The sequence below is a fragment of the Megascapheus bottae genome, chromosome 6 (assembly GCF_031878675.1).
Source record: "Megascapheus bottae isolate mThoBot1 chromosome 6, mThoBot2.hap1, whole genome shotgun sequence".
NCBI lineage: Eukaryota > Metazoa > Chordata > Mammalia > Rodentia > Geomyidae > Megascapheus > Megascapheus bottae.
This window is the reverse complement of record NC_143514.1, coordinates 50,209,220-50,236,716: the sequence shown is the minus strand read 5'-3', so window position 1 is coordinate 50,236,716 and position 27,497 is coordinate 50,209,220. Positions and strand designations below refer to the sequence as shown.

The 27,497-nt window shown below is 43.5% G+C and overlaps 1 protein-coding gene across 1 annotated transcript in view; it reads left to right on the top strand.

Moving 5' to 3' along the window:
* The first annotated feature begins 12,449 nt into the window (after positions 1 to 12,449).
* Scp2 (sterol carrier protein 2) overlaps positions 12,450 to 27,497 on the top strand; it is a 60,855-nt gene continuing 45,807 nt past the window's right edge. The window contains exons 1-8 of the mRNA XM_090334817.1: positions 12,450 to 12,619; positions 14,336 to 14,390; positions 17,555 to 17,626; positions 17,854 to 17,985; positions 20,337 to 20,401; positions 23,679 to 23,805; positions 25,083 to 25,146; positions 26,503 to 26,589. Of these exons, the coding sequence (XP_090190943.1) occupies positions 12,557 to 12,619; positions 14,336 to 14,390; positions 17,555 to 17,626; positions 17,854 to 17,985; positions 20,337 to 20,401; positions 23,679 to 23,805; positions 25,083 to 25,146; positions 26,503 to 26,589 (665 nt within the window). The 5' untranslated portion in view covers positions 12,450 to 12,556. The remainder of the gene's footprint in view (positions 12,620 to 14,335; positions 14,391 to 17,554; positions 17,627 to 17,853; positions 17,986 to 20,336; positions 20,402 to 23,678; positions 23,806 to 25,082; positions 25,147 to 26,502; positions 26,590 to 27,497) is intronic.

Here is a 27,497-nt window from a genome sequence, read left to right as displayed (position 1 = left end):
GATGGCTCCTGTCGGAGCTACTCAGGAGGCTGAGATCTGACGATCGAGCTTCAAAGTCAGCCCATGCCAGAAAGTATGTGAGACACTTATCCCCCAAAAGCTGGAAGTGAACATTAACTTAAAATGGATCAAAGACCTCAATATCAGACCTGAGAAAGGCTAAAATTGCTACATGGCAGAGTAGGAGAGACACTGGAACTCATAGGCACAGGCAAAAAGTTCTTGAACAGAATCCCAGGGTCACAACAGATTGGAGACTTGACAAGGAACTACCTAAAGATAGAAGGTTTCCGCAGAGGGGCCGGGAGTTTGGCCTAGTGGTTAAAGTGCTTGCCTAGCATGCATGAAGACCCGGGTTCAATTTCTCGGTACCACATACATAGAAAAAAGCCGGAAGTGGTGCTGAGGCTCAAGTGGTAGAGCTCTAGCCTTGAGAAAGTCCAAGGACAATGCTCAGGCCCTGAGCTCAAGCCCAGGACTGGCAAAAAAAAAAAAAAAAAAAAAAAGAAAGTTTCCATACATAGCTAATTATGTAGAAAGACAGCCAACCAACTGAGAAAAGATATTTACCAATAATACATCAGACAGATGCTTAATATCCAATATGTACAGGAAACTCAAACTAATCCCCCCCAACCCAACAAACCAATCACTAAATGGGCAAGGGAACTAAAGAGACATCAAAAGAAGAGCTTAAAATGGCAGAAAAACATGAGAAAATGCTCATCGTCCATGGTCATAAAGGAAATGCAAATAAAAACCCTAAAATACCACCTTACCCCAATTAGTATGGCCAATATTTTGAACTCAATGACAAATGCTAGTGGGGATAAGGAGAAAGAGGAACCCTACTGCACCGCTGGTGGGAATGTAAATTAGTAAACCACTCTGGAAGGCAGTTTGGAAGTTCCTCAACAAACTAAAAATAGACCTTCCCTGTGGTCTCACCATACCACTCCTGGCCATCTACCCTGAGCATCTAACCCAGGATATGATAAGGACACCTGCACAGCAATGTTCATCTCTGCACTATTCACAACAGCCAAGTGATGGAAACAACCCAGATGCCCCATTACAGATGAATGGATATAAAATGTGGTACATATATACAATGAAATTCTACATAGTCACCAGACAAGATAAAATAATGGGGGGCTGGGAGTTTGGCCTAGTGGTAGAGTGCTTGCCTAGCATGCACGAAGATCCAGGTTCGATTCCGCGGCACCCCACATACATAGCAAAAAGCCAGAAGTGGTGCTGAGGCTCAAGTAGTAGAGTGCTAGCCTTGAGAAAGTCCAAGGACAGTGCTCAAGCCCACGACTGGCAAAAAAAAAAAAAGATAAAATAATGGCATTCTCTGGGAAGTGGATGATCTAGAGCAAATCATGTTGAGTGAGATAAGTCAAGACCAAAGGAACAAAAGGAGCATGGTCTCCTTGATATGTGAATATTAGATCCAAACAGTACAAAATCAATGACTCAGTATTCTGGTACTCAAGGTCATTGCCATGATCTTGGAAGGACAAATACAGCTACATGGACATCAAAATCTATGATGGGATATATACTCTACAGGTATAATGTTATATAGATCAATATGTATCTATGACATACAAAGTCTGAGCTTAATTTTAATTATGTTCTAAAATTTATGTGCCAGTGATTGCATGTAGAGATTCCCTTCTTGAATACTTGTTTGTTAAACATGACGTTTGAAATATGATGTAAAAAAAAAAAAAAGCTGAAAGTGGAGCTGTGGCTGAAGTGTCAGAGAGCCTTGAGCACAAAAGCTTAGGGACAATGCTCCATTCCCTAAATTCAAGCTCCAGGATTGGCACAAAAATAAAAACGCAAGTGAACACGCTCTGCTGTTCTCTTCCTATCTTCCATTTGTTGAAGATCTCAAAGTCACTCAAAGTCACTAACAGTTCTTGGCTTCAATCTATGGCTGGACTTTGAAGAAATCTAAAATAAAATCTGGGGCTCAAGTGGTGGAAAACTTGCCAAATGGAAGGTTCTGAGTACTAAAAATACTTTTGTCTCTGAAGTCATTGGTATTGAGGGATTTCTTTTTTATAGTAACTAATCTAAGACAACAGTCAGAAACTTAGTTGCAAGTAAGGGAATGCTACCCAACCACACCTAAGTAAGAGGGCTTTGTTATGAGGGTCCTGTGAACAACACAGGCAGTGAAACTCTCAGACTTATATACCGTGATCTGGGATGGCTTGACAAGACACTTCTTTCTCAGTCCTGGAGACTGGAAAGTCCAGGACCCAGCCACCCAAAGATGCAATACCTGGAGAGAGCCCTCTTCCTATTTTCCCATATTCCTGTCACTGTAGCCTCATGCGACAGAGCGCCTCAGAAAGGGCTGCAATCAAGCTTTTCTCTGACAAGCTGGAAGTGGTGCTGTGGCTCAAGTGGTAGAGCTCTAGCCTTGAGGAGAAACCAAGCACAGTGCTCCGGCCCTGAGTTCAAGCCCCAGGACTGGCAAAAAAAAAAAAAAAAAAAACTGCCTCTAATGAGAACCTTCTTATTGGTTCGGACTCTATAGACTCCCAAAGGAGTATAGTGTATCACGTGGAAGGATAGAGAGAGCATGACACAGAGAGGTCACTTTTATAGCAAAATCACTGCTGCAATCGCTCATTGATGGGAAATGGGTTTATCCATTTGTGATAGTAATAGTTGATGACTTCAACACCTCATTCCCCAAAATGAAAAACAACTATATAGAAGATAAGGAAATAGAAGACTTGTTGGGTGTCAGTAGTTCACAGATGTAATTCTACCTATTAGTGAGACTGAGATCTTAGGTTCTTAGTAACAGAAATTTAAACTGAAAACCACTCACCTTTCTTCCTGACAGCCATATCTTAGAACTGTCCTTGCTGCGGACCTTGCTGAATTATCACCTCTTCCCTTCCCCCATGAATAAATGCACCCAGCAGTCTTGGAAGAGAGCCTGAGACCAAAGCCATGACTGGTGTTGACACCCCTGGCAGATACAGACGCTGATGAGACCTTGAAAATTCCTCAGTAAAAATAATATTGCCAACCAGTGGCTCTTGTAATTCTAGATACTCAGGAGGCTGAGACCTGAGAATCATAGTTTGAAACTAGCCGGGACAGAAAAGTCTATGAAATGTTTATCTCCAATTAATCACAGAAAAATCCAGACAGAATTGGAACTGTGGCTCAAATGGAGCAAAAGAAGCTCAGAGACAGTGCCCAAGCCCCGAGTTCAAGTCCTAGGACTTCCACAAGAAAACCCCACAGCCGGGCACGGTGGCTCACGCCTATAATCCTAGCTACTCAGGAGGCTGAGATCTGAGGATCAAGGTTCAAAGCCAGCCCAGACCACAAAAGGACCTGAGACTCTTATTTCCAATTAACCTCTAGAAAAACAGGAAGCAGGGTTTGGCTCAAGGGTAGGGTGGTAGCCTTGAGCTGTAGAGCTCAGGGACAGCGCCTAGGCTGAGTTCAAGCCCCATAACCCACAAAAAAGAAAGAAAACCCAACAAACCATTGACCACCCAGCCCCCCTCCATCTCACCCCACTTCCATTTGGCACATCTGACTTCACTCTTTCTACCTAATTACCTCCCCACACCTAGTTGTAAGGGAGACTGCTCCCTTGGTCCCCTAGGGATAGACTTGGTTGTTTTTCCTAGGTGTTCTTCCTGTTGAGTTCCCCTTTGCTGCTCTTTTTTGTTTGTTTTCCTTATACTTATTCCAAAGCCAGCACAGGCAGAAAACCCAACAAGTTCTGTAAACAATATGTCTAATTAACCTGCAAGAAAATGGAGTGGAGGTATATAGCTTAAGTGGTTTATCATCAGCTATGAGCAAGCAAGCTGAGCAAACACACACACACACACACACACACACACACACACACACACACACACACACACATGCACGCACGCACACGAAATCCTGGAATGAAGCTTGAGACTATCTTGATAGCTGAAAAAAGCCAGTCATAAGAAGACAAGTATTTTATGATTCTACATACATAGAACAAGTAGTTAAAATCATGGAGAGGGAGCTGGGAAGGTGGCTGAGTGGTAGAGTGCTTGGCTAGCATGCATGAAGCCCTGGGTTTGATTCCTCAGTACCACATAGACAGAAAAGGCCAGAAGTGGTGCTGTGGCTCAAGTAGTAGAGTGCTAGCTTTGAGCAAAAGAAGTTCAGAGACAGTACCCAGACCCTCAGTTCAAGCCCCAGGACTGGCAAAAAGAAAAATTATAGAGATAAAAAATAGAGTGAGATTCTCATCTCAAATTAACCACCAAAAAGCTGGAAGCGGAGCTATGGCTCAAGTGATACAGCACTAGCTCTGAACAAAAAAAAAGCTCAGGACAGCACTTAGGCGCTGAATCCAAGCCCCAAGACAGACACAGAAAAGAAAATAGAAGCTGTACATGATGGCTCATACCTGTAATCCTAGCTACTCAGGAGATTGAGATCTGAGGATCAAGGTTCAAAGCCAGCCCGGGCACAAAAGGACCTGAGCCTCTTATCTCCAATTAACGTTGAGAAAAAGGTAAGTGGTGCCAGCTCAAGGGTAGGGTGGTAGCTTTGAGCTGAAGAGCTCAGGGACAGTGCCCAGGCTGAGTTCAAGCCCCAGGACCCACAAAAGGAAAAAGAAGAAGAAAAAGGAGGAGGAGGAGGAGGAGGACGAGGAGGAGGAGAAGGAGGAGGAGGAGGAAGAAGAGGAGGAGGAGAGGAAGAGGAGGAGGAGGAGGGGTAGGAGGAGGAGGAGGAGGAGGAGGGGGAGGAGGAGGAGGAGGAGGAGGAGGAGGAGGAGGAGGAGGAGGAGGAGGAGGAGGAGAAAATAGAATGTTGGATGTTAAGGGAGGAAGAAAGGACGAAATGAGGAATTATGTATATTTTACCATAATAAAATTAATGCATTTTATGGCCAGGAGTTTGGCCTAGTGGTGGAGTGTTTGCCTAGCATGCATGAAGACCTGGGTTGAATTCTTTGGTACCACATACATAGAAAAAAAGCCAGAACTGGTTCTGAAGCTCAAGTGGTAGAGTTCTAGCCTTGAGAAAGTCCAAGCACAGTGCTCAGACCCTGAGCTCAAGCCCAGGACTGGCAAAAAAAAAAAAAAAAAAAAGAAAAGAAAAAAAAATTAATGCATTTAAAAATGTTTAAAACAGAGAAGGCATTTGACAAAACCAACACCCATTCAGGGTAACACCCACTCACCCGTGCGGTGGCTCACAGCTATAAACCTTCATAGTTCAATGCCAGCCCGGGCACTAAAGTCCTTGAGACTTTTATCTCCAATTAACCACCAGAAAACCAGAAGTGGCACTGTGACTCAAGGAGTAGGACAGTAGCTTTGAGCTGGGACAACACCCAGGCCCAGAGTTCAAGTCACAATGGACAGTGAGACCATAAGAACAACACTCTTGGGAGAAGAACAGTAAGGCACAATGCCTGTGAGCCTCTAATCATGTAATATTTATTGAAATGAAAATAAAGTCCCGGGAAATGGAAAAAGAGGGCTATTGGTTTTGTTTTCTTCTTGACTTCATTTATCTCTCCTTGGAAAGGTAAGGGACACACAGAAATGGTGTGACACAGGGGAACAAATGTAGCAGTGGTGCCCCTAGATATTATGTTGAAAATGGACAACCTGTAGTTGGACATGGGAGAGAACAGCTGGGAGAGAACAAAAGAGGGGGTGATATGTGCAAAAAATAATGTACATTTACCTCATTTATGTAACTGTAGCCTGTCTGTATATCATCTTTATCATAATATATATTTATATATGTATATTTTTTTGTGGGTTGTGGGGCTTGAACTCTGGGCCTGGGAGTTGTCCCTGAGCCCCTATGACCCACAAAAAACAAATAAAAGGAATGCTAGCTTTGAGAAAGCCCAAGGACAGTGCTTAGGACTGGAAACAAACAAAAATTTCTGTAAACAAAGCAAAGTCACAGTGGACCAGGGAAAGTAGAAATTGATTTTATTCTGACATTGGTTTGGGTACTTGAGTTAAATCCAGGTACACTAGGCACAGCTCTGACCTCTTATTACTTGAGCAACAGTGCCAGTCTTGGTCTGATGTTTTTGTAGCATGAGGGGAGAGTGTAGCTCTGAGTCTGCTAGGAAAAGGATGAGGGTTTCAAGGGCTACAGTGAGCTGCTAGAAACAGTGTGGGAGGACATTAAGGGTGTTGTGAGTGGAATGTGTTTAGCACATGAGTTTGCAGAAGTTTTCTCCTTAACTGCTGTGTTTGCTAATTGGTGCCCTTTGAAGTTGAAAATGTACCTCATAGTGTCAGGGACTTAGTATCGGCCTCTCTCTCTCACCCCCTCCCTTCTCCTGCTTCCTCCTCTCCCTCCCCCTTTCCTCCCTCCTTTACCCCCACCCCTCCTTTCTTTCTCTGTTTTGTCTCTATCTCTGATTGTCACTTTCTTTTTTAAAGTGCTGGGAATCCAATCAGCACTCAACCACTGAATGACAACCCAGTCTCTTGTTATTTTTTTCAATTTGTACATTAAAAAAAAAAAATAAAAAGGAGGAGGAGGAGGAGGAGGAGGAGGAGGAGGAGGAGTTGGTTGAGTGCTAGTAGCCCATGCCTGTCATAGCTGGTCAGGAGGCTGAGATTTGAGAATCAAGGTTTGAAGTCATCCAGATAACTCTGAGAGGATCCAATTAACCAGGAAAAAACCCCCCAAAAAACCCAAAAAACCAAAAACAAAACAACAACAACAACAAAAAAAACGGAAGCAGAGATGTGGCTTAAGTGGCAGAAACACCAGTCTTGAGAGAAAAAGCCAAGTGAGAGGGAATGTCCTTGATTTCAAACCCCATAACCAGCACACAAAATAAAATAAAAGGCAGAGGAAGAGTTTAGAATACACAGTTTCTAAAGTAAGTGATCTAAAGAAATGTCTGCTTAGCTCAGGAACATATAAAAACATCTTAGTCATTCCCTCTCACTTTTATTCAATATGATACTGGAATTCTTAGCTAGTGACAAAGACAAAGAAAGGAAATTAGAACAGAAAGGAAGAAATAAAACTCTGTTTATTCATAGAGAACATACTGTGCAAGACTTACTTGGCCGTCTATCATTCAGATAATGTCATTATTATTGTTCTTGTTAGCATTCCTTGGGTTTGAACTTAAGAGTGTTGACCTTTCCAGGCATGTTGCTCTACCACTTGAACAACCCTCACCACCCCAGCCAAAAGATCATTTTAAACCGTAGACATTTGAGATTCAATGTGTAAAAAGCAGCCTGGGAATTTCATTTTAATTAAGAAGCAGAAACTTCTATGAGACTTCCACTCTCAAAAATTTCTGGAGAAGGGAGATTTGTATGTGTTTTCTACCAGTCCTAGGGCTTGAACCTAGTTCTCTATACTTTTTCTCCTCATGCTAGTGCTCTACCCTTTGAACTGTATCTGGAGTTCAACATTTTGCTGATTAACAGGAGATAAAGTCTTGTAGATGTGTCTTTCTGGGATGTCTGAACCTTGATCCTCATACCTCAGCCTTCTGAATATCCAGGATTGCAAGAGTGAACCCCTAATACTCAGGTAAGGGGAAATTGGGGTTCTGAAGAAAAAAAAGACTACCACAATTGCATAAAAGAATACTAATCTTGTCTTTCATTTGTTATACCTGTAAACCCATTTATTCTTTCCATAGAAGCCTTTTCTTGTCCCTCCCATCTCTTCTACTAGGTACAATAAATCTTCAGTGGTACGTCTAGACAATAGACTGTTAGTCAGTGCTAAAGACAAATGAACTATCAATCCCTGAAGGGACATGGAGATACCCTATATGTGTATTACAGCTATTCGCCATGTTGGTTTCCATCACAGCCAACTTAAAAAGAAGTGTACTTTTCTCATCCTCTTGGAGGCTTGGGCCTGTGATTGGTTGGCACCTCTGCATTGGGTGCTGTGGGGAGGTGGTGTCTCACAGTGGCGGCAGCATATAAAGGAGGAAGTTATTTATCTCATGTTGGCCAGGAATCGAGGTCCTAGGACCTCCAGGAACCTGACTTCCTCCTGCTAGGCTCACCCTCTTTAAGATCCCATCACTTCAGGATAGCACCAAGCTAAAGCCCAAACCTGTACTACAGGATTCTCTGGAAAACATTTTAAATCCAAAGTGTAATAGAAATTAATCTACAAAGACTACATACTCTATAACTCCACGTAAATGACATTCTGGAAAAGAAGAAACTTTGGAGACAGTAAAAGAATTGGTAGCTGCCAGGAATGAGGAAGAAGGGAAAGATGAACGAGAGGTACACCAGATTCTTATGATACCGTAATGCTGGATAGATAACACTATGTTCTTATATAGTGAAGTGTGCAACAGCAGTAACTATGGGTTTTAGATAGTGGTGTGTCAATTTGTAGATCAGCGCAAATGCACTGCTGGGCATGTGATGGCGGGGATGATAGCCGTCGGTGGCAGAGGAGACTGTGCCTGTCCCTCGGGTCAGGAGGCCCGATCCCAATCCCAAAACTGCTCTACAAATTAAAGTCTACTGGAAATTAACCATGAATTTGCATTGTCATTTAGGTGTAAAGCTAACAAAACATGAACAGGCTCCATGGGTGCAACATTATACAACACTGGCTGGAAGTTTGGTCTAGTGGTGGAGTGCTTGCCTAGCAAGCATGAAGATCTAGGTTCAATTCCTTAGTACCACATGTGTAGAAAAGCCAGAAGTGGTGCTGTGGCTCAAGTGATAGAGTGCTAGCCTTGAGGAAAAAAGCCCAAGGAAGGTGCTTAGGCCCTGAGTTCAAGCTCCAGGACTGGCAAAAAAACAAAACAAAACTACAAAACACTGATAAGTGTTATTAAAGGAGGCTGGGTACTGAAGTCCTAGCTACTCTAGAGGCTGTGATTCTGAGGATGGTAGTTTTTTTTTTTTTTTTTTTGCCAGTCCTGGGCTTAAGCTCAGGGCCTGAGCACTGTCCTTGGACTTTGGACTTTCTCAAGGCTAGAGCTCTACCACTTGAGCCTCAGCACCACTTCTGGCTTTTTTCTATGTATGTGGTACCGAGGAATCGAACCCGGGTCTTCATGCATGCTAGGCAAGCACTTTAACCACTAGGCCAAACTCCCGGCCCATGAGGATGGTAGTTTGAAGCTAGCACAGGCAGGAAACTCAGTAAGACTCTTATCTCCAATTAAACACACACACACACACACACACACACACACACACACACACACACACACAGCTGTAAGTCGTGCCATGGCTCAAGTGATTGAGTGGTAGCCTTAGGTTAAAAAGCTCAGGGACAGCACCTAGGCCTTTAGCAGAAACTGTAGTACCATCATAAAAGATTACCAAAGGAGTCCTAAATACAAGGAAAACTATCCCAGTTCATGGATCAGAAGACCCAATATTGTAAAATGTCAGTTATTTCTAATTTGATTGATAGGATTGTTGTCCGGTCAAAATTTCAACAAGCTTGGCTGGGAGTTTGGCCTAGTGGTAAAGTGCTTGCCTAGCACGCATGAAGACCCGGTTCTATTCCTTGGTACCACATACATAGGAAAATGTCAGAAGTGGTGCTCTGGCTCAAGTGGTAGAGCTCTAGCCTTGAGAAAGCCCAAGGACAGTGCTCAAGCCTGGGACTGGCCAAAAAAAAAAAAAAGGGAAATGTTTTCAATTGACAAATTTATTATTTTCTTATCTGCCTCTATCTACTCTTACGTTGAATTTGAGACCCTGTGATCAGCCAGTTTTGTTGCATAATATTTACTTTGGAAGCTTGACTCCAGCGACTCGTAATTGCAATCCTATCTACTCAGAGGCTGAGATCTGAGGATCACAGTTCAAAGCCAGTCTGAACATAAAAGTACATAAGAATCGTATCTCCAGCTAACCACCAGAAAACTGGTAGTGGAATAGCACTAGCCTTGAGTTGAGCAGCTCAGGGACAATGACCAGACCCAGAGTTCAAGCCCTGTGGCCAACAACAACAAAATTACTTTGGACCTTATAATTTCTGATTTTATTTGGTTGGTAACTATGTCTCTGACCTACTAATCACATTGCTGTCTTTATCAGCCAATCAGGCTTCAGGAAACACTCGTACACTTAGTAACCACATTGCCTTATGCTATGGATAGTTAAAGGGAGACATTCTTGGTCTCCTCTTTGATCAGCTGGAAAATTGGCCTATTAACCTGATAATTCTTTATTGAGCCCTATTCTCCACCCATCTCCCCACAGACTTTGTTTCACTCCAGTATCTGTATACAGAGGTTTTGAACCTATAGTGCTCCCTTGCAGAATTCCCAAGGCCAGTCTGCCTCAGTTTGCAAATTTCCTCTCCAGAGATAGGATATGCAGATAGGTATCCCCTATTGAGGCTTTGTGTTCAGCCCCAGAATACCTCAATGTATTTTTATCATATGGCTCATTATAGCTACCCTGCTACTACCTCACCCAAGGCTTTTAGCTGTACTAGCAACAGGATGAATCCACTCCTGTAATCCTAGCCACTCAGGAAGCTGACATCTGAGGCCTGTGGTTCAAAGCCAGTCTGGACAGTCTGTGAGACTCTTATCTCCAATAAACCAAAAAAGGAGGCCAAAAGTCTTGTGGAAAACAAAAAATAAAAAGCCCTCAGGCTCTGAGGCTCTGAGTTCAAGTCCCAGGACAGCACTGGGGAAAAAGATTTTACACACACACACACACACACACACACACACACACACACACACACAGCGAGAGAGAGAGAGAGAGAGAGAGAGAGAGAGAGAGAGAGAGAGAGAGAGAGAGATTGCAAAAATCTCTCTCCTAACTTCTCTCTCTGATCTGCTGTCTGTCTCCATGTGTTGCACAGATTGGTCTCAAACTTCTGTGCTCAAGTGATTCTCTTGCTTCAGCCTCCTAAGTAGCTGTAACAAAAACCCAAGTTTGGGGCTGGAATGTGACTTAGTGGTAGAGTGCTTGCTTAGCATGCATGAAACCCTAGGTTCAATTCCTCAGTTCCACATAAAAAAGAAAAAGCCGGAAGTGCCGTTGTGGCTCAAGTGGCAGAGTGCTTGAGAGAAAGAAGCTCAGGGACAGTGCCAAGCTCTGAGTTCAAGCCCCACGATCAGCAGTAAACAAACAACTCTCCCCACTCCCCCCCCAAAAAAATCGCTTATGGCTGAATTCCAGGATCCCATTCTCTTTTAGGTCTAGCAGAGAAGAGATAAATGAAGAGATAAGCTGCTGGTCGCTCACCCCTGTTATGCTAGTTACTTAGGAGACTGAGATGAGGATCTCAGTTTGCAGTAAAGCCCAGGCAGGAAGGTCTGTGAGACTAACTCCAACTAACCAGCAAAAAGTTTTGTTGGAGGTTAGGCTCAAATGGTAGAGCACAAGCCATGAGCCCTGAGTTCAAGTCCTGGTATTGGCAGGGGGGAAAACAATAAGAGAAACACATTATGGTTGAAGGGTAGATTTATTTTTAAAGGTTTATTTTTTGGCATTAGGGACCTGGGCACACTGTGGGAAGAGGCAAAAATTCGATTAAGGTTCAAACAAATAATGTGGAGCAGGTTAAACAAACCCATAATGATTAAACAATCCAGGTCAAAGTGTGGCCAGATTATTAATTTAGTTTAAACCAGGTGTGTGTGTGTGTGTGTGTGTGTGTGTGTGTGTGTACACACATGAACACTTGCATGCCCTGTGCGTGGTCTGCCAGCACTGGGTCTGGCACTCAAGGCACTGTGCCCTTGATCTTTTTTTGTTTGTTTGTTTTGCTCAAGGCTAGCTCTCCACTTGGGCTGCAGCTTCACTTGTGGCTTTTTGGTAGTAAATTGGAGATCAAAGTCTCATGTACTTTTCTGACCCTGTTTGACTTCGTAGCTCCTAACTTACATTTCAGCATCCTGAGCTGCTAGGATTCCAGGCATGAGCCACCGGGGGCTGAGTAGCTTTCTTTTTTCTTTCTTTTTCTTTCTGTTGGTTTGTTTTGCCAGTCCAGGAGCTTGAACTCCAGAGCTGGGCACTGACCCTGAGCTTCTTTTGCTCAAGGCTAGCTCTCTGTTACTTGAACCACAGCGCCGCTTCTAGTGGTTAACTGGAGATTAGAGTCTCAAGGTCTTTAGTGCCTTTGAACCTTGATCCTCAGAGTAGCTAGGATTACAGAGCCACCGCGCCGGGCTCTGGCTTGTTTTCTTTCACTCAGCTTTGCTGCCGACTTGGTAGCTCTGAGTGAAGGTTCTCAGACGCTGCAGCTCAGGCATCCACTGGGCTAAACGCCCCTGGACACTGGCGTTGACAGCCACGCACTCCGTCGCCGCCACGCACGCGCAGACATCCAATGCGAACGCTCCTGCCTTAGCCCCGCCCTAGGACCGCCCACCCACCACAGGCCACACCCCCGGACCGGGCCCCTCCCGCGTCACCGCCCTCAGCCCCGCCCCCGCCGCCTAGGCCTGCTTTTTAGCCCCGAGAACCGGGGCGGTGGGGGCTCAGGCTCCGGAAACCTGCGTCCGCTGCGCACGCGTCTTCTGCTGCGTTCGCGACCCCGCGCAAGTCTAGCCATGCGGTCCCTGGAGCACAAATCCCCGCGCCGGGTGTTTGTGGTGGGGGTTGGTATGACCCAGGTAACAGCCGCGGGCGGCGGGAGCCGGGCCCTCGGCCGCCTGGGCCGCTGCGCAGCCCCGAGGGCACGGGAGGCGCTGTCCTTCCCGCCCGGACTGCGGCCCTGCCGGCCCCGGGGCTGGGGTGTGTGGGCCGTCGAGGAGGCGCCTCGATCGGGGCGTGACGTGGTTGTCTGTGGGGGTCACAGTGTTCCGACCTTGTTCCCGCAGCCCGTTCTCTCCCGGAGAACCCCGGGCCTGCACCGCGTAGGGGGAGCTGCAGGTTGTGGATGGGGAAGGAGTCCAGAGGCTCCCACAGCCTCCTTTCCTCCACGCTCCAGCACTGCCAAGAAGCAGCGCTCACTGCCGGTGCGGTGCACATCCACGAAATTACTATCCAAAGGTATCCACCCACGAGAGGAAAACAAGAGGGACCCAGAAGATGAGAGCGGGTGGAGAGGTTGTCCCTGGCAGTAGAGGAGAGGGCTTATGTGGACCGAGTTTCTCCTGGCAGAAGCCAAGTAAAGTGCGAAAGGAGGGAGAGACCCACAGGGAACATAAATGAGACCCTAAGAGCTCTCCGATTGTCAAGGGACTATACCTTTCTTTTGTTGTATAGGGGGTAGAGGGTTACAGGGCTTGAACTGGGCTTGGGTGCTGCCCCTGAGCTCTTCAGCTCCAGGCTACCGCCCTACCCTCCGCCTGGGCATTGTCCCTGAGCTCTTCTGCTCCAGGCTACCGCCCTACCCCTTGGTCCCAGTGCCATGTCCGGTTTTCTTAGTGGTTAATTGTAGATAAGAGTCTCACAGACTTTATTGCTTGGGCTGGCTTAGAACTGCAATGCTCAGATCTCAGACTCTTGAGTAGCTAGGATTACAGGTGTGAGCTACCGACTCTGACAGTATTCTTTGGGATAGGAGGTCTCTAGGAAGAAATATATATATGAAAAAAGGAGAAGAAAAAACTGGAAGTGGTACTGTGGCTCAAGTGTAGCTGTAGCTTTGAGAAAGCCCTGGGACAGGCAAAAGTAAGTAAATACATAAAAGGGCCAGGAGCCTGATTCAAGCAATAGTAGAGTGCCTGCCAAGCAAGTGCAAAGTCCTGAGTTCAAACTAACTACCAACAACAACAAAAAAACTTTTCAGGAAAAAGACATTATAACAGAACATATAAAGTCCCTTTGTGAGCTGCCTTTAGGTTGGTTTCTCTAAGAGTTCCACTACTTAGCAGCTATGTGCCTTTCCACATCTTCCTTGTGTTATAGTTTTTTGCTGTTTTTAGCTGAGTTATATGACATACTTAGTATGATACACTAAATAACCCATAATTAGCAGTTACTGTTTTTTTTTGTTTTTTTTGTTTTTTTTTTTTTTTGCCAGTCCAGGTCTTGAACTCTTGGCCTGAGCACTGTCCCTGAGCTCTTCAGCTCAAGGCTGCTGCTCTACAATTTGAGCCACAGCACCATTTCTGGTTTTCTGGTGATTAATTGGAGATAAGAGTCTCATGGACCTTAGTGCCTGGGTTGGCTTTGAGCTGAGATCTTCAGATCTCAGCCTCTGGAGTAGCTAGCTCTGTGTGTGTGTATGTGTGTGTGTGTGTGTGTGTGTGTGTGTGTGTGTGTGTGAGAGAGAGAGAGAGAGAGTGTGTATGTGTATTTGAATAGTTGAATGAATTTCACAGCTGTTCTGTTATTGAAAAGCATCTAATTGTACTTTGTTTCTGTTTTCTTCTGCATTTTAGTTTGTGAAGCCTGGAAATAACTCAAGAGATTACCCTGAGTTGGCAGAAGAAGCAGGTAATAAGGGAAATAAACATGCTTGGCTTCTACCTGGCTTGGTTGTGGCCAGGTTGTAGCTACCTTATGAGCATAAAGGAAGCACAGTATGAAGGGCAGAGCTTAGCTGGGACTTTCTCCCTGTACAGTGGAAAAGCCAAGGGGAAGTCATATGGATGTCTTAGCAACCATAGACCCTGACAAGTCTGCAGTAAAGATTTTATGTGTCTAACAAATGTTTATTGGAATGGTAAAGAGATCTGTTGGGTGAGAAAGACACTTGATTCTAATGTGAATTCTCAGGAGTCATACAAAAAGCAATGTCTTCCTTCCTCAAAAGAAAAAGGATAACCGTGCTGGATGCTGCACACCTATAATCCTAGCTACTCAGGATGCTAAGATTTGAGAACCACAGTTTGAAGCCAGCCCAGACTGGAAAGTCTGAGACTTTTTTTTTGTCCTTCCTGGGCCTTGAACTCTGAGCCTGGGTATTGTCCTTGAGTTTTCAGCTCAAGGCTACCGCCCTACCTCTGGGCCTAGGCATTGTCCCATAGCTCTTTAGCTCAAGGCTAATACCCTAAACCTGGAGCCACATCACCACTTCCAGTTTTCTAGAGGTTAATTGGAGATAAAAGTCTAGGGGTCTTTTGTGCCCAGGCTGGCTTTGAACCATGATCTCAGATCTCCTGTGAGACTCCTTATTTCCAATTTACTACTAATAGAGAAGAAAAAAAGCCTATTGCAGTGGCTCATGCCTATAGTCCTAGCTACTCAGGAGGCTGAGATCTGAGGATTGCAGTTCAAAGCCAGCCTGGGCACTAAAGACCAGGAGACTCTTATCTCCGATTAACCACTAGAAAACCAGAAGTGGCACTGTGGCTCCAGGGATTGGGTGGTAGCCTTGAGCTGAAGAGCTCAGGGACAATGCCTAGGTTCAGAATCCAAGCCCTATGACCGATACAAAAAGAAAGGAAGAAAGAAAGAAAGACAGACAGACAACAGACAGATAGACAGACAGACAGAAAGAAAGAAAGAAAAAGCAGCAATAAGAAGAGCTTTGGCTCAAGTGGTAAATGCTATCCTTGAGCAAAAGAAAAAGCTCATGCCATGCTGGGGCTGGGAGTTTCTCTAGCCTTGAGAAAGCCCAAGAACAATGCTCAGGCCCTGAGATCAAGCCAGAACTGACAAAAAAAAAAAAACAACAAAAACCAAAAAGCTCAGGATGTCTAGGCCCTTTAGTTATTTTAGACCCTTGGCAAATATATTTGCAGGTTAGGACGGTGGCGCTTTGACAGGGAAGCAGGGGCAGCAGTGTAGGCTCAACTCTAGCTTCAGTTCTCAGATTGTTTCCTCAAGCCTAGCACTGTATCATTTAAGCCACAGCTCCACTTCACGTTTTCTGCTGGTTAACTGAGGTAAGACTCTCTCATAGGTATTTCTGCTTGGGCTGGCCATCTTAAGATCTCAGCCTCCTGAGTTGGTAGGATTACAGGTGTGAGCCACTGGCACCTGGCTTCTTCAGTTCCAATAGTGTCCTTAAAGCTCCATTCCTTATTTCATAGAAAGGATAATCTCTTGATCCCGTCTTTGTAAGATGAGCATATCAGTTCTTACCAACATCACTACCACCACGCTTGTCCAAAGCAATGACAATCTATTTTGACTCCAAGATAGGTGATGGACCCATATAAGAACCTTGGTATGAAGGAGGTTTAAGAATCTAGGATTTGGGGCTGGGGATTTGGCCTAGTGGAGGTTTTGCCTAGCATGCACGAAGACCCAAGTTCAATTTCACAATATCACATACATAGAAAAAGCTGGAAATGGTCCTATGACTCAAGTGTTAGAGCTCTGGCCTTGAGAAAACCCAAGGACAGTACACAGACCCTGAGTTCAAGCCCCAAGACTGGCAAAAACTAAAAATAAAAAGGGCGGGGAGCTGGCCTAGTGGTAGAGTGCTTGCCTAGCATGCACGAAGACCCGAGTTTGATTTCTTGGTACCACACACACAGAAAAAACAAAACAAAACAAAACTGGAAGTGGTGCTGTGGCTCAAGTGGTAGAGCTCTAATCCTGAGAAGAGTCCAAGGACAGTGCTGAAGTGGTAGAATGCTAACCTTGAGAAAGCCCAAGGATAGTGCTCAGACCATGAGTTCAAGTCCCAGGACTGGCAAAAAAAGAAAAAGTGAGCTGGGCGTGGTGGCTCATGCCTGTAATCCTAGCTATTCAGGAGGCTGAGATCTGAGGATCACAGTTCAAAGCCAGCCTGGGAACTAAAAAACATAAGGCTCTTATCCTCAGTTAACCACTAGAAAACTGGAAGTGTTGCTGTGGCTCAAGGGGTAGGGTGGTAGCCTTGGGTAGGGTGGTAGCCTTGAGCTGTAGAGCTCAGGGACAATGTCCAGGTCCATGGGTAGAATGGTAAACTTGAGCTGAAGAGCTCAGGGACAGCATCTGGCCCGGAGTTCAAGCCCAATGCCTGACCAAAAAAAAAAGTGATAAGGCAAAGTGTAGCAATTTGGGAACAATGAATACCTACTTATAAAGGAGAGGTCACAAGATTTGATGAAGCATTAATCAATAGAGATAAATTGACTTCAAAAACTCAGTTTGGGCTGGGAATGTGGCTTAGTGGTAAAGAGCTTGCCTAGTGTGCATGAAGCCTTGGGTTTGATTCCTTAGTACCACATACATAGAAAAACTTGGAAGTGGTGCTGTGGCGCAACTGGAAAAGTGTTATGTTAGCCTTGAGAAAGCTCAAGGACAGGGCCAGGAGTTTGGCCTAGTGGTTAAAGTGCTTGCCTAGCATGCATGAAGACCCAGGTTCGATTCCTTGGTACCACATACGTAGGAAAAAGCCGGAAGTGGTGCTGAGGCTCAAGTGGTAGAGTTCTAGCCTTGAGAAAGTCCAAGGACAGTGCTCAGGCCCTGAGCTCAAGCCCAGGACTGGCGGAAAAAAAAAAAAAGCAAGCTCAAGGACAGTGCCCAGGCCCGGAGTTTAAATCCTAGGTCTGGCCAAAATAATGAAGAAGGGGAAGGAGGAAGCAGCAGCAGCAACTCAGAGACAGTACCCAGGTGCTGAGTTCAAACCTAGGACTGACCAAAAACAAAACCCCAAAGTTTTTACACACTTATAGAAAATACTTGAAGTATCATTTTGATAAATCCTTTTTATTTTTTTATAGGCAAGAAGGCTCTAAATGATGCCCACATCCCCTATTCAGCAGTGGAGCAGGCATGTGTGGGCTATGTTTATGGTATGTGGTAAACTGTATCCAAAAATTATACATCTAAAGCTAACAGCAAGTTTGCAAACCTTGTAGGGGCAATCAAGACCAATTACAATGTCAATAGTATATTCGCTGACTTGCCCTTATTTTGTGCTGGATGAAAGTATAATATATATAATGATGTTTATGTTGCATCACAGCTCCATAATTGCTGTGTTGTAGGTATTACATTTCCTATTTGTTTTCCTATCTAGGTGAGTCTACTTCAGGACAAAGGGCTATCTATCACAGTTTGGGACTGACTGGAATTCCTATCATCAATGTCAACAACAACTGTTCCACTGGCTCTACTGCACTATTTGCAGCTCGGCAGCTGATTCAGGGTGGTAAGAAGTGCTAAGTGTCTACTGTTTTTAAATAAATGTGGTGGTAGTGCCTTCTTTCAAGCATTTCTCTGTTTGGAGAGATTGCTTTAGAATGAACTGTTTGATAAAGCTTTTTTTTTTTTTTTTGCCTGTCCTAGGGCTTGAACTCAGGGCCTGAGCACTGTCTTTGGGCTTTTTCCTCAAGGCTAACACTCTGCCACTTGTGCCACACCACCACTTCCAGTTTTTCTATGTATGTGGTACCGAGGAATTGAACCTGGCTCTTCATGCATGCTAGGCAAGCACTTTAACCACTAGGCCAAACTCCTGGCTCCTTGGTAAAGCTTTATTGATTTACTTCGATGCTATTGAAAAGCAACTTCAGGGACTCACTCATATATGGCAAATGTTCTACCACTGAGCAAGTGGCATTGTGGCTCAAAGTGGTAGAGTGCTACCCTTGAGCTGAAGAGCTCAGGGACAGCACCCAGGCCCATAGTTCAAGCCCCACAACTGACTAAAAAAAAATTACCCTTTTGAAGTATGTAGTTCAGAGTTTATTATAGACACAGCACAGAATTGTATAACTCTCACCATTATCTAATTTATTTTTTTTGTTGGCCATGGGACTTGAACTCTTGGCCTAGGCGTTGTCCCTGAGCTCTTCAGCTGAAGGCTACCACTCTACCCCTTGAGCCACAGCACCACTTTTCTGGTGGTTAATTGGTGATAGGAGTCTCACAGACTTTAGTGCCCAGGCTGGCTTTGGACTGTGATCCTCAGAGCTCAGCCTCCCGAGCAGCTAATATTACAGGTGTGAGCCACTGTGCTTGGCTTCATTATCTAATTTTTTTTAGCCAGTTCTGGGCCTTGAACTCAGGGCCTGAGCACTGTCCTTGAGCTTTTTCAAGGCTGGAGCTCTACCACTTGAGCCACAGTACCACTTCCAGCGTTTTTCTATGTATATGGTACCAAGGAATTGAACCAAGGTCTTTGGGCATGCTAGGCAAGCACTCTACCACTAGGCCAAACTCCTAGCCCTCCATTATATAATTTTTGAGCTTGTTTTGTTATTAGTCAGAAAGCCTGTACTCATTAGCAGTCACTCCACATTTCTTTCTTCCCTTGGCATCATGTCACCCCTTTATCTATGATCTGTCTATGGACTTAGTATTGTCGAATATCCATATTAGTATCATGTAATGCTTGACTGTGGCTTCTTTTATTTAGTGTAATATTTTAACAGTTCATTCTTACTGGATCATTATTGTCAAATAATATTTTATTGTAAAGTTGTATCTGCTCATCACTTGATGCATATTGTTTCTTAGGTCTTTTGTTCCTAATATTCTATTCTACTTCACTTACTCCATTTCTCAGTATTTTAATGCTTGGAGCCTTTTTCATCTCCCTGTTTGATAATGCTCATGTCCCCCTTTCCTCTTCCTTATTCTTTTTCTTTAAAGAAAAATGTCATGTTTTGATTCTCAGTTGAACTTTAGCATCATTGTTTGATGCCCCCTCAAAACAAAAACAAAAACAGCAGCAACAACAACAAAAAAACACAAATTTGTAGAGATTTTGACCAGGGAACCTATTTATTTGTTTATTTATTGCTGGTACTGGGGATTGGCCTCAGGGCCTCAGGACCTCATGTACTCATGTCTTTTTTTGCTCAGATGTTGTTCTACCACTGAGCCAGCCCTTCTGGATTTCTGTTTATTAATTGGAGTCTTACTTTTCCTTCCTGGGCTGACTTTGAATGATGATCCCAGGAAAATAGGTGTGAGACACTGGCACTTGATAACACTGGGAACCTTTTAAGCTCTTACAATTTAGAATACCAGGATGCATTGTATGCATAAATTGACATGTTGCATCCTACCACTTGAGCCATCCCTCCAAGCCTGGCATTTTGTTGGTTAGGTGGAGATGGAGTTTCATAGACTTTTTTTTCTGTCTAGGTTGACTTCAACTCTATCTTTCAGATTTCACTGGTACCCAGCTGTTTTTTCATTTTGTGTAAATTGGTATACTTGTTTAATAGAAGGGTTTTTTTGTTTGTTTGTTTGTCTCCATGGGGCTTGAGCTTAGGGCCTGAGCCCTGTGCCTAACCTCTTTTGTCCTAGGCTAGCACTCTACCACTTTGAGCCACAGTGCCATTTCCAGTTTTTTGGTGGTTAATTGGAGATGAGACTTGGGAACTTTCTTGCCTAGGCTGGCTTCAAGCTGAGATCTTCGGATCTTGGTCTCCTGAGTAGCTAGGATCATAGGCATGAGCCACTAGTGCCCGGCTTAAATAAAATAGTTAAAAGCATTTTGTTGGATGTGTGGCAATTAAAAATTTTAAAATAATTACATTTTCCTTTAAGGTTTGGCAGATTGTGTCTTGGCTCTTGGGTTTGAGAAAATGGAGAAGAGATCCCTTCAACCACAAGTAAGTCATTTATTATTTTGGAGGTGCTATTGTTATATGGGAATTTGAATACAAGATACGGAGAAGCCACATTTTGAGAAGCTGAATTGGGAGTCTTTATTAGAAAGGCATCAACTGTGTGCAGACACATGTCCCCCCAAAACTTGCAGCCTCTAATATACTTAATACTGTTAGAAAACCGAGTCCTGAGGGTAGCAGAATAATGAAAGAGCAGAAAAGCAGTCCCATAAAGCCAGATCAGCTCTAATGGAGAGCTGAAGTGGGTTGCCATGGTGACCTGAGGAGAGTCAGGAGACAGGAGGCATGGTGTAAAGTGGCGACTGAGGTTGTGGGACCTAAACAGGGTCATGGTCAGGGGCAGGATCACAGGGAGTTTATGGCACAGGACTGGCAGGCCCAGTAACCTATTGTACCAGTCCCTGCCCCTGCCTCTAGGAATTCAGGCATGCCCATCATCTGGTGGTGGGACTTGGCCTTCATCCACAAGGAAGCCAAGATGGCCAAGTTAGACCCAATTCCCTATCATCCTCCATGCTGCCAAGACAGCACCAGTTAGACCCAGTATCCTTCACTATTATAAGAGAACTATGCCCATATATCATGCATTATCTGTTAATGAGCAACATAAAACATAAATATATATATTTGGGGGGGGTCATGGGGCTTGGATTCGGTCTGGGCACTGTCCCCAAGCTCTTCAGCTCAAGTCTTCCGCCCTACCCTTCTGTCAAGCCCCACTTCCCCGTTTTCTAAAGGTTAATTGGAGATAAAAGTCTCTGGTCCTTTTGTGCCCAGGCTGGCTTTGAACCTTGATCCTCAGATCTCAGCCTCCTGAGTAGCCAGGATTACAGGCGTGAGCCATTGTGCCCAGCAAACATAATTTTCTATAGTAATTTTGGAAGCTGTAAGGTAACACCATGTATTTACACAGATTTTGGTTTAAGAAACACATTCACAGGGCTGAGAGCATGGCCTAGTGGTAAAGGGATTGCCCAGCATGCATGAAGCCCTGGATTTGATTCCCCAGTACCACATACATAGAAAAGGCTGAAAGTGGTGCTGTGGCTTAAGTGGAAGAGCGCTAGCCTTAAGAAAGCCCAAGGACATGGGATTGGGAGCATGGCCTAGTAGTAACATGCTTGCCTAACATGCACAAAGCCCTGGGTTCGATTCCCTGGAACCATCTCCACAGAAAATGTCGGAAGTGGCACTGTGGCTCTGCCGAGTGCTAGCCTTGAGCAAAAAGTATCCAAGGAAGGGCTGGGAGTTTGGCCTAGTGGTAGAGTGCTTTCCTAGCATGCACGCAGACCCAGGTTCGATTCCTCTGTACCACATACATAGAAAAAAGCCAGAAGTGGTGCTGAGGCTCAAGAGGTAGAGTGCTAGCCTTGAGAAAGTCCATGGACAGTGCTCAGGCCCTGAGCCCAAGCCCAGGACTGGCAAAAAAAAAAAAAAGTGTCCAAGGACAGTGTCCAGTCCCTGAGTTCAAGCCCCAGGATTGGATCAAAAAAAAAAAAAAAAAAAGAAAGATATTCATCTGACTCACCTACCTCAAAGAATGGCTTTGGAGAGACAGAGTACAACAAAAGCAAGACGTCAGTGGTTAATGGCCTTCTTTTAAGATTAGGCATCTGGTGGGAGGACATGTATAAAGTTATGTGAACAATTTATTCCTCAGTTTTAAAGTCCCTCCCCTCAGTTATACTGGACGGTTTGAACACATGCATCTTTTGAGGTTGGTTGGATTTTAGATGAGAGTCTTGTCTTCACCTCCCCTGCCCCTTGCTTGCTGTTAAGTCATTATGTAGCAACTTTTTACTCAGGGTCAGATGCCTTACCTTGAAAGTGGACCATCGCTGTCTTTATTTTCCACAATGGCGTTTTAGAATGGTTAAGAATCTTAGAGTCATTTAAACTGTTTACCACCATTGATCAAACTGGAGTTCAGAAAGGTCAAATGATTGAATTAAACGTTATTTCATCTATTTAAAATCAATTCACTCAAAAAAAAATAAAAAAATAAAATCAATTCACTCAACAAATTGACAAAAGAAGTGTGAGACATCTGATTGTGAATATGGCAAGCCAAGTAATTTGGCAGGATAGAATATAGAGAATTAAACAGTTCTTGTAAGGAGTCAGCTTGTCGGCTCTGGAAAGTCCCCACCCTGTGTCCCCATCTGTTTATAAAAATCTGTTGGGCCAGGAGTGTGGCCTAGTGGTAGAGTGCTTGTATAGCATACATGAAGCCCTGGGATTAATTCCTTGATACCACATACATAGAAAAAGCCAGAAGTGATGCTGTGACTCAAGTGGTAAAGCACGAGCTTTGAGAAAGCCCTAGGACTGGAAAAAAACAATCTGTTAAGTTTGTATTTCCCTGATGTGTTGTACGAATTCCTCCTACACAACTTCTCATTATGCTTCTCCTCAGAACGTGATGCTCCCAATTCCTTTAGTGCACATGATGTGACCCAAGTCCACCCCCTAAATTTTGTTTGAATTTTACCTACACCTGTCCACTGCTGCTGTCCCATTCATGCTTGGTGCAGCCTGGCAGGTCTGTCCCCCATTAAAGTCTTGAGCCCATATGGGTTTCTAGCCTCTCATTCCTTACAAGAACTACGCAGACTTCCTTACTTCATACAGGTGTCATTAGGAATCTTGTACTGCCTAGAGAAGGAATTCTCAAATGTCACCTTGCACTGAAATCAACATTATAGGTATTAGATCATGTCATGTATGGCCTAGTGGTAGAGTGCTTGCCTAGCATGCATGAAGCCCTGGATTCAATTCCCAAATACCAAATACACAGAAAAATCCAGAAGTGGTTCTATGGCCCAAGTGGTAGAGCTTATCCTTGAGAAAGCTCAACAACAGTGCCCAGGCCCTGAGTTCAAGCCCCATGATGGGGAGGAAAAAAAAAGTGAAGTGATAATACCTAGACCCTGAGTTCAAGTCACAACTCTGGCACAAAAATTTAAAATTAGTGGCCAGGAGTTTGGCCTAGTGCTTAGGCCCTGAGTTCAAGGCCCAGGACTGGCAAAAAAAAAAAGTCACAGACTTTCTCGCCAGGGCTGGCTTTGAACTGCAATTCTCAGATCTCAGCCTAAATCTTTAGGATTACAGCTGTAAGCCATAGGTGCTAGGCTTTTCTATGAAGTATGTCCTATTTATGCCTGTGGAATAAGTGAATGTGTTAGTAATAGTGTGGCAATTAAAAGAGACACTATATCGGCTAAACTGTTTTTAAACTTGTTTTTCCTTTCTCTCTTAGTTTGCAGATAGGATCCACCCTATAGATAAACATCTTGAAATCTTGGACAATAAGTATGGAATTTCTGCCCATCCTCTTACTGCTCAGATTTTTGTGGGTGCTGGAAAAGAGCACATGGAAAAATACGGTATATTAAAAAATTGAATGCTGGGCTGGGACTTTGGCCTATTAGAGTGCTTGCCTACCATGCGGGAAGACCCAGGTTTGATTCCTAAGTATCACATACATAGAAAAGCCAGAAGGGTGCTGTGGCTCAAGTGGTAGCCTTGAGGAAAGCCCAAGGATAGTGCTCAGGCCCTGAGTTCAATCCTCAGGACTGGCAAAAAAAAAAAATTGAATACTAGTTTCATACAGAGGATAAAAAAATAAAGGGTATTTTGTAAATTTATATATATATAGAATATATGCACATACATAAAATATATTTCTCCCACTTTGTGGCAGGAGAAGGGAAGGGAGAGATGGAGAATGAATAATTTCAAAATACATTGCAACTATGTTTACAATGGCATATGGCATAAGGGACCTCCATAAAAGTCAGTCAGGCCCTGGAGTGTTGCCTAGTGGTGGAGAGCTTGCCTAGCATGCACAAAGCCCTGGATTTGAGTCCTTGGTACCACACACACAGAAAAAGCTGGAAAGTATCATCAAATTCACTATGATTAACTGGAGATAGGAGCCTCTTGGATTTGTTTGCCTGGGCTAGCCTTGAACCTTGATCCTTTGAATCTCAGCCTCCTGAAAGATAGGATTATAGTCATGAGCTATCACCACTTGGCAAATTCAGAATTTTTGTGTGTATGTGTGTCTTGGTCATGGAACTCAGACTCTGGTCCTGGGCGCTGTCCCTGAGCTGCTCAGCTCAAGCCTGCCACCCTACCCTGTGAGCATCAGTGCCACTTCTGGTTTTCTAGAGGTTAATTGGAGATGAGTCTCCTGGACTTTTGTGCTTTTAACTTTCATTTCCAACATGAGGAACAGTAAATGTTTCTCTCTTCCTATTTGTCTTCATGTTAACCTTTTTTTTTTTTGTAATAAAAGGGTAAACACGGTTACTGTAGCCCCTTTGCATATTACTTTTATAATACCAATAAAAATTAAATTATTAAATAACAAACGTGATATCTATGCAAGAGAAAACATAAAAGTATTTAGCAGAATCTCTTTCGTTGTAACTGAATTAATGGCAGAGATGTGGGTTTAATCAAAGGCAGCAAGGAACACATCTCACACACTCCCATGTATGTGTATAGAAATGTCACTATAAGTGAAAATGCTACCCAGAAATAATCAAATAATTTTTCAAATTAAAAAAAGTATTTAGCAGAAGCTTGAGTGCCATTATTGCATTTGTTCATAAGTAGCAGAAAAATATTAACAAACAGATCTTTATCTTTTATATAGGAACAAAAATTGAACACTTTGCAAATATTGGATGGAAAAATCATAAACATTCAGTTAATAACCCGTAAGTATTTCCAAGACAAGAAATGAAAATCTGATCTGGGAATGTGGCATAGTGGTATAGTGCTTGGTTTTACCATGCATGAAACCCTGGGTTTGATTCCTCAGTACCTTACAAAGAGAAAAAGCTGGAAGTGGCACTGTGACTCAAGTAGTAGAGTGCTTGAGCAAAAGAAGCTCAGGGACAGTACCTAAGCCTCGAGTTCAAGTCCCAGGACTGGAAAAAAAGGAAAAGAAAAGAAAAGAAAATCTGGTTTATTCTACTGTGTAATACAGACTTTTATGCTTGAAACACAAATTCTGATCTCACAGATATTAATGTGAATGTTATTTTTTTTCTTATAAAAGACTTGTGCTCAACTCAACCTTGACTATTTTGCAGTTCATTTTTTACTTTATATTTAAAATACTATTAAGGCTTAATGGTATTAAACAAGGATTTATCTCTTCAGATCTTGGGGTTCTATTCAAAAACAAAATAAAAAAATAAAAAGTATGCCGGGTGCAGTGGCTCATGCCTGTAATCCTAGCTACTCAGGAGGCTGAGATTTGAGGATCATAGTTCAAAGCCAGCCTAGGTTCAAAAGTATGCAAGACTCTTGTCTCTTAGCTTTAGTGGCAAAGTGTTTGCATAGCAAACATGAAACCCTATTTCAATCCCCAGGGAAAAACAAAACAAAAAAATAACAAAAAAGAGGGATTATGTGTGTATGTATTAACCCTGGGGCTTGAACTCAAGGCCTGTGCTCAATCTCTGACCTTTTTTGCTCAAGGCTAACACTCTACCACCTGAACCACAGGTCTACTTGCATTTTTGGGTAGTTAATTGGAGTTTGGCTAAAGCTGGGTGAGGTGGCTCACACCTGTAATCGTAGCTGAGATCTGAGGACAAGCCCAGGCACAAAAAACTGTGGGACTTTTATCTCCAATTAATCACTAGAACACAGGAAGTGGGGCTGTTGCTCTAGGGAAAGGGCGGAAGCCTTGAGCTCAAAAGCTCAGGGACAGTGCCTAAGCCCAGAGTTCAAGCCCCAAATCCCACAAAAAAAAAAGAGAAAGAAAAGAAAAAAAATGAACTTGGCTTGCTTTCCTGCCCAGGCTAGCTTCAAATCACAATCCTCAGATCTCAGCCTCCTGAGTAGCTAGGATTATAGGCATGAGCCATAGCAGATAGTATTTTGAAGTTCAAATTTTCTCTTTCAATTCAATTCAAATGTTCATTTCATGGTTGAAACTATTCATAAGTCTGTTGCTTTGTTTGTAAAAAGAATATTCACATATTCTAACTTTGGACCAAGACATCTTCAACAAAAATTACAAGTACTACTGCACATTTTGTGACTACTTATTTTGTATCTAGGTATTCCCAGTTCCAAGATGAATACAGTTTAGAGGACATAATGAAATCTCGTACTGTTTTGGATTTTTTGACCATATTACAATGTTGGTAAGAAAAACATTTAATATTTACTAGATACATGTAACCACCCCCTTCCTGCTCCCTGCCCATCCCTCTGTGGGTAAGCTTCATGCTATGTGGTCTAGATGTAGCTTTTATAGAAATCCTACTAATGTGATCCTCATTCTGGGTTATTTCATGAGAATACCCTTTTCTTACTCCTGTCCTGAGTCAGACTATCTGCTATTTTGAAAAGTATGTTTTATTTCTTCCTTCCCTTATAATTTCTGCTTGCTTTAGTAGTTTTGATTGTATTTATTCGTTAAAATATTCCTTGAGACCAGAAGAATCCAAAGTTGTTTGGGCTTTGGGTTTTTTTTTTTTTTTTTGACCATTTTGTTTTTCCCTAAATGGAATTCGAATATAGGAAGCTTTCTGCTATTAAAATAGTCAAGAATAAAAATAAAACATGGGAAAAAACCGTAAAGAAAATTGCCTGACAGTGAGTCTTGTGTAGTACCTGCATGAGTCCTAGTAATGCTTGGCAGAACCCTTCAGATACTGGCTTGGGCTTCAGGTAGAGTCAGGTTGTATTCTGAGGGTTTTGGCCTCTGGAGGGTCCTGCTGAACTCACAGAGGTCTTCTGTCATTTGCAGTCTTGCTTCCCTGGGAACCTAGATTGCAACCAGAAGAAGCACTAAGGAAAAGGTCTGCTTTGAGGAGATCCCAGAAGGGCCAGGAGTTTGGCCTAGTGGTAGAGTGCTTGCCTAGCATGCACAAAGACCCAGGTTTGATTCCTTGGTACCACACATGTAGAAAAGCTGGAAGTGTTGTGGCTCAATCCTTGAGAAAAGCCCAAGGACAGTGCCCAGGCCCTTGTTCACTCCCCAGGACTGGCTTTCTGAGGAGTCTTATTATGGACTCCTATCTTTTGTCAGTTTCCAAAAGGATTTTAG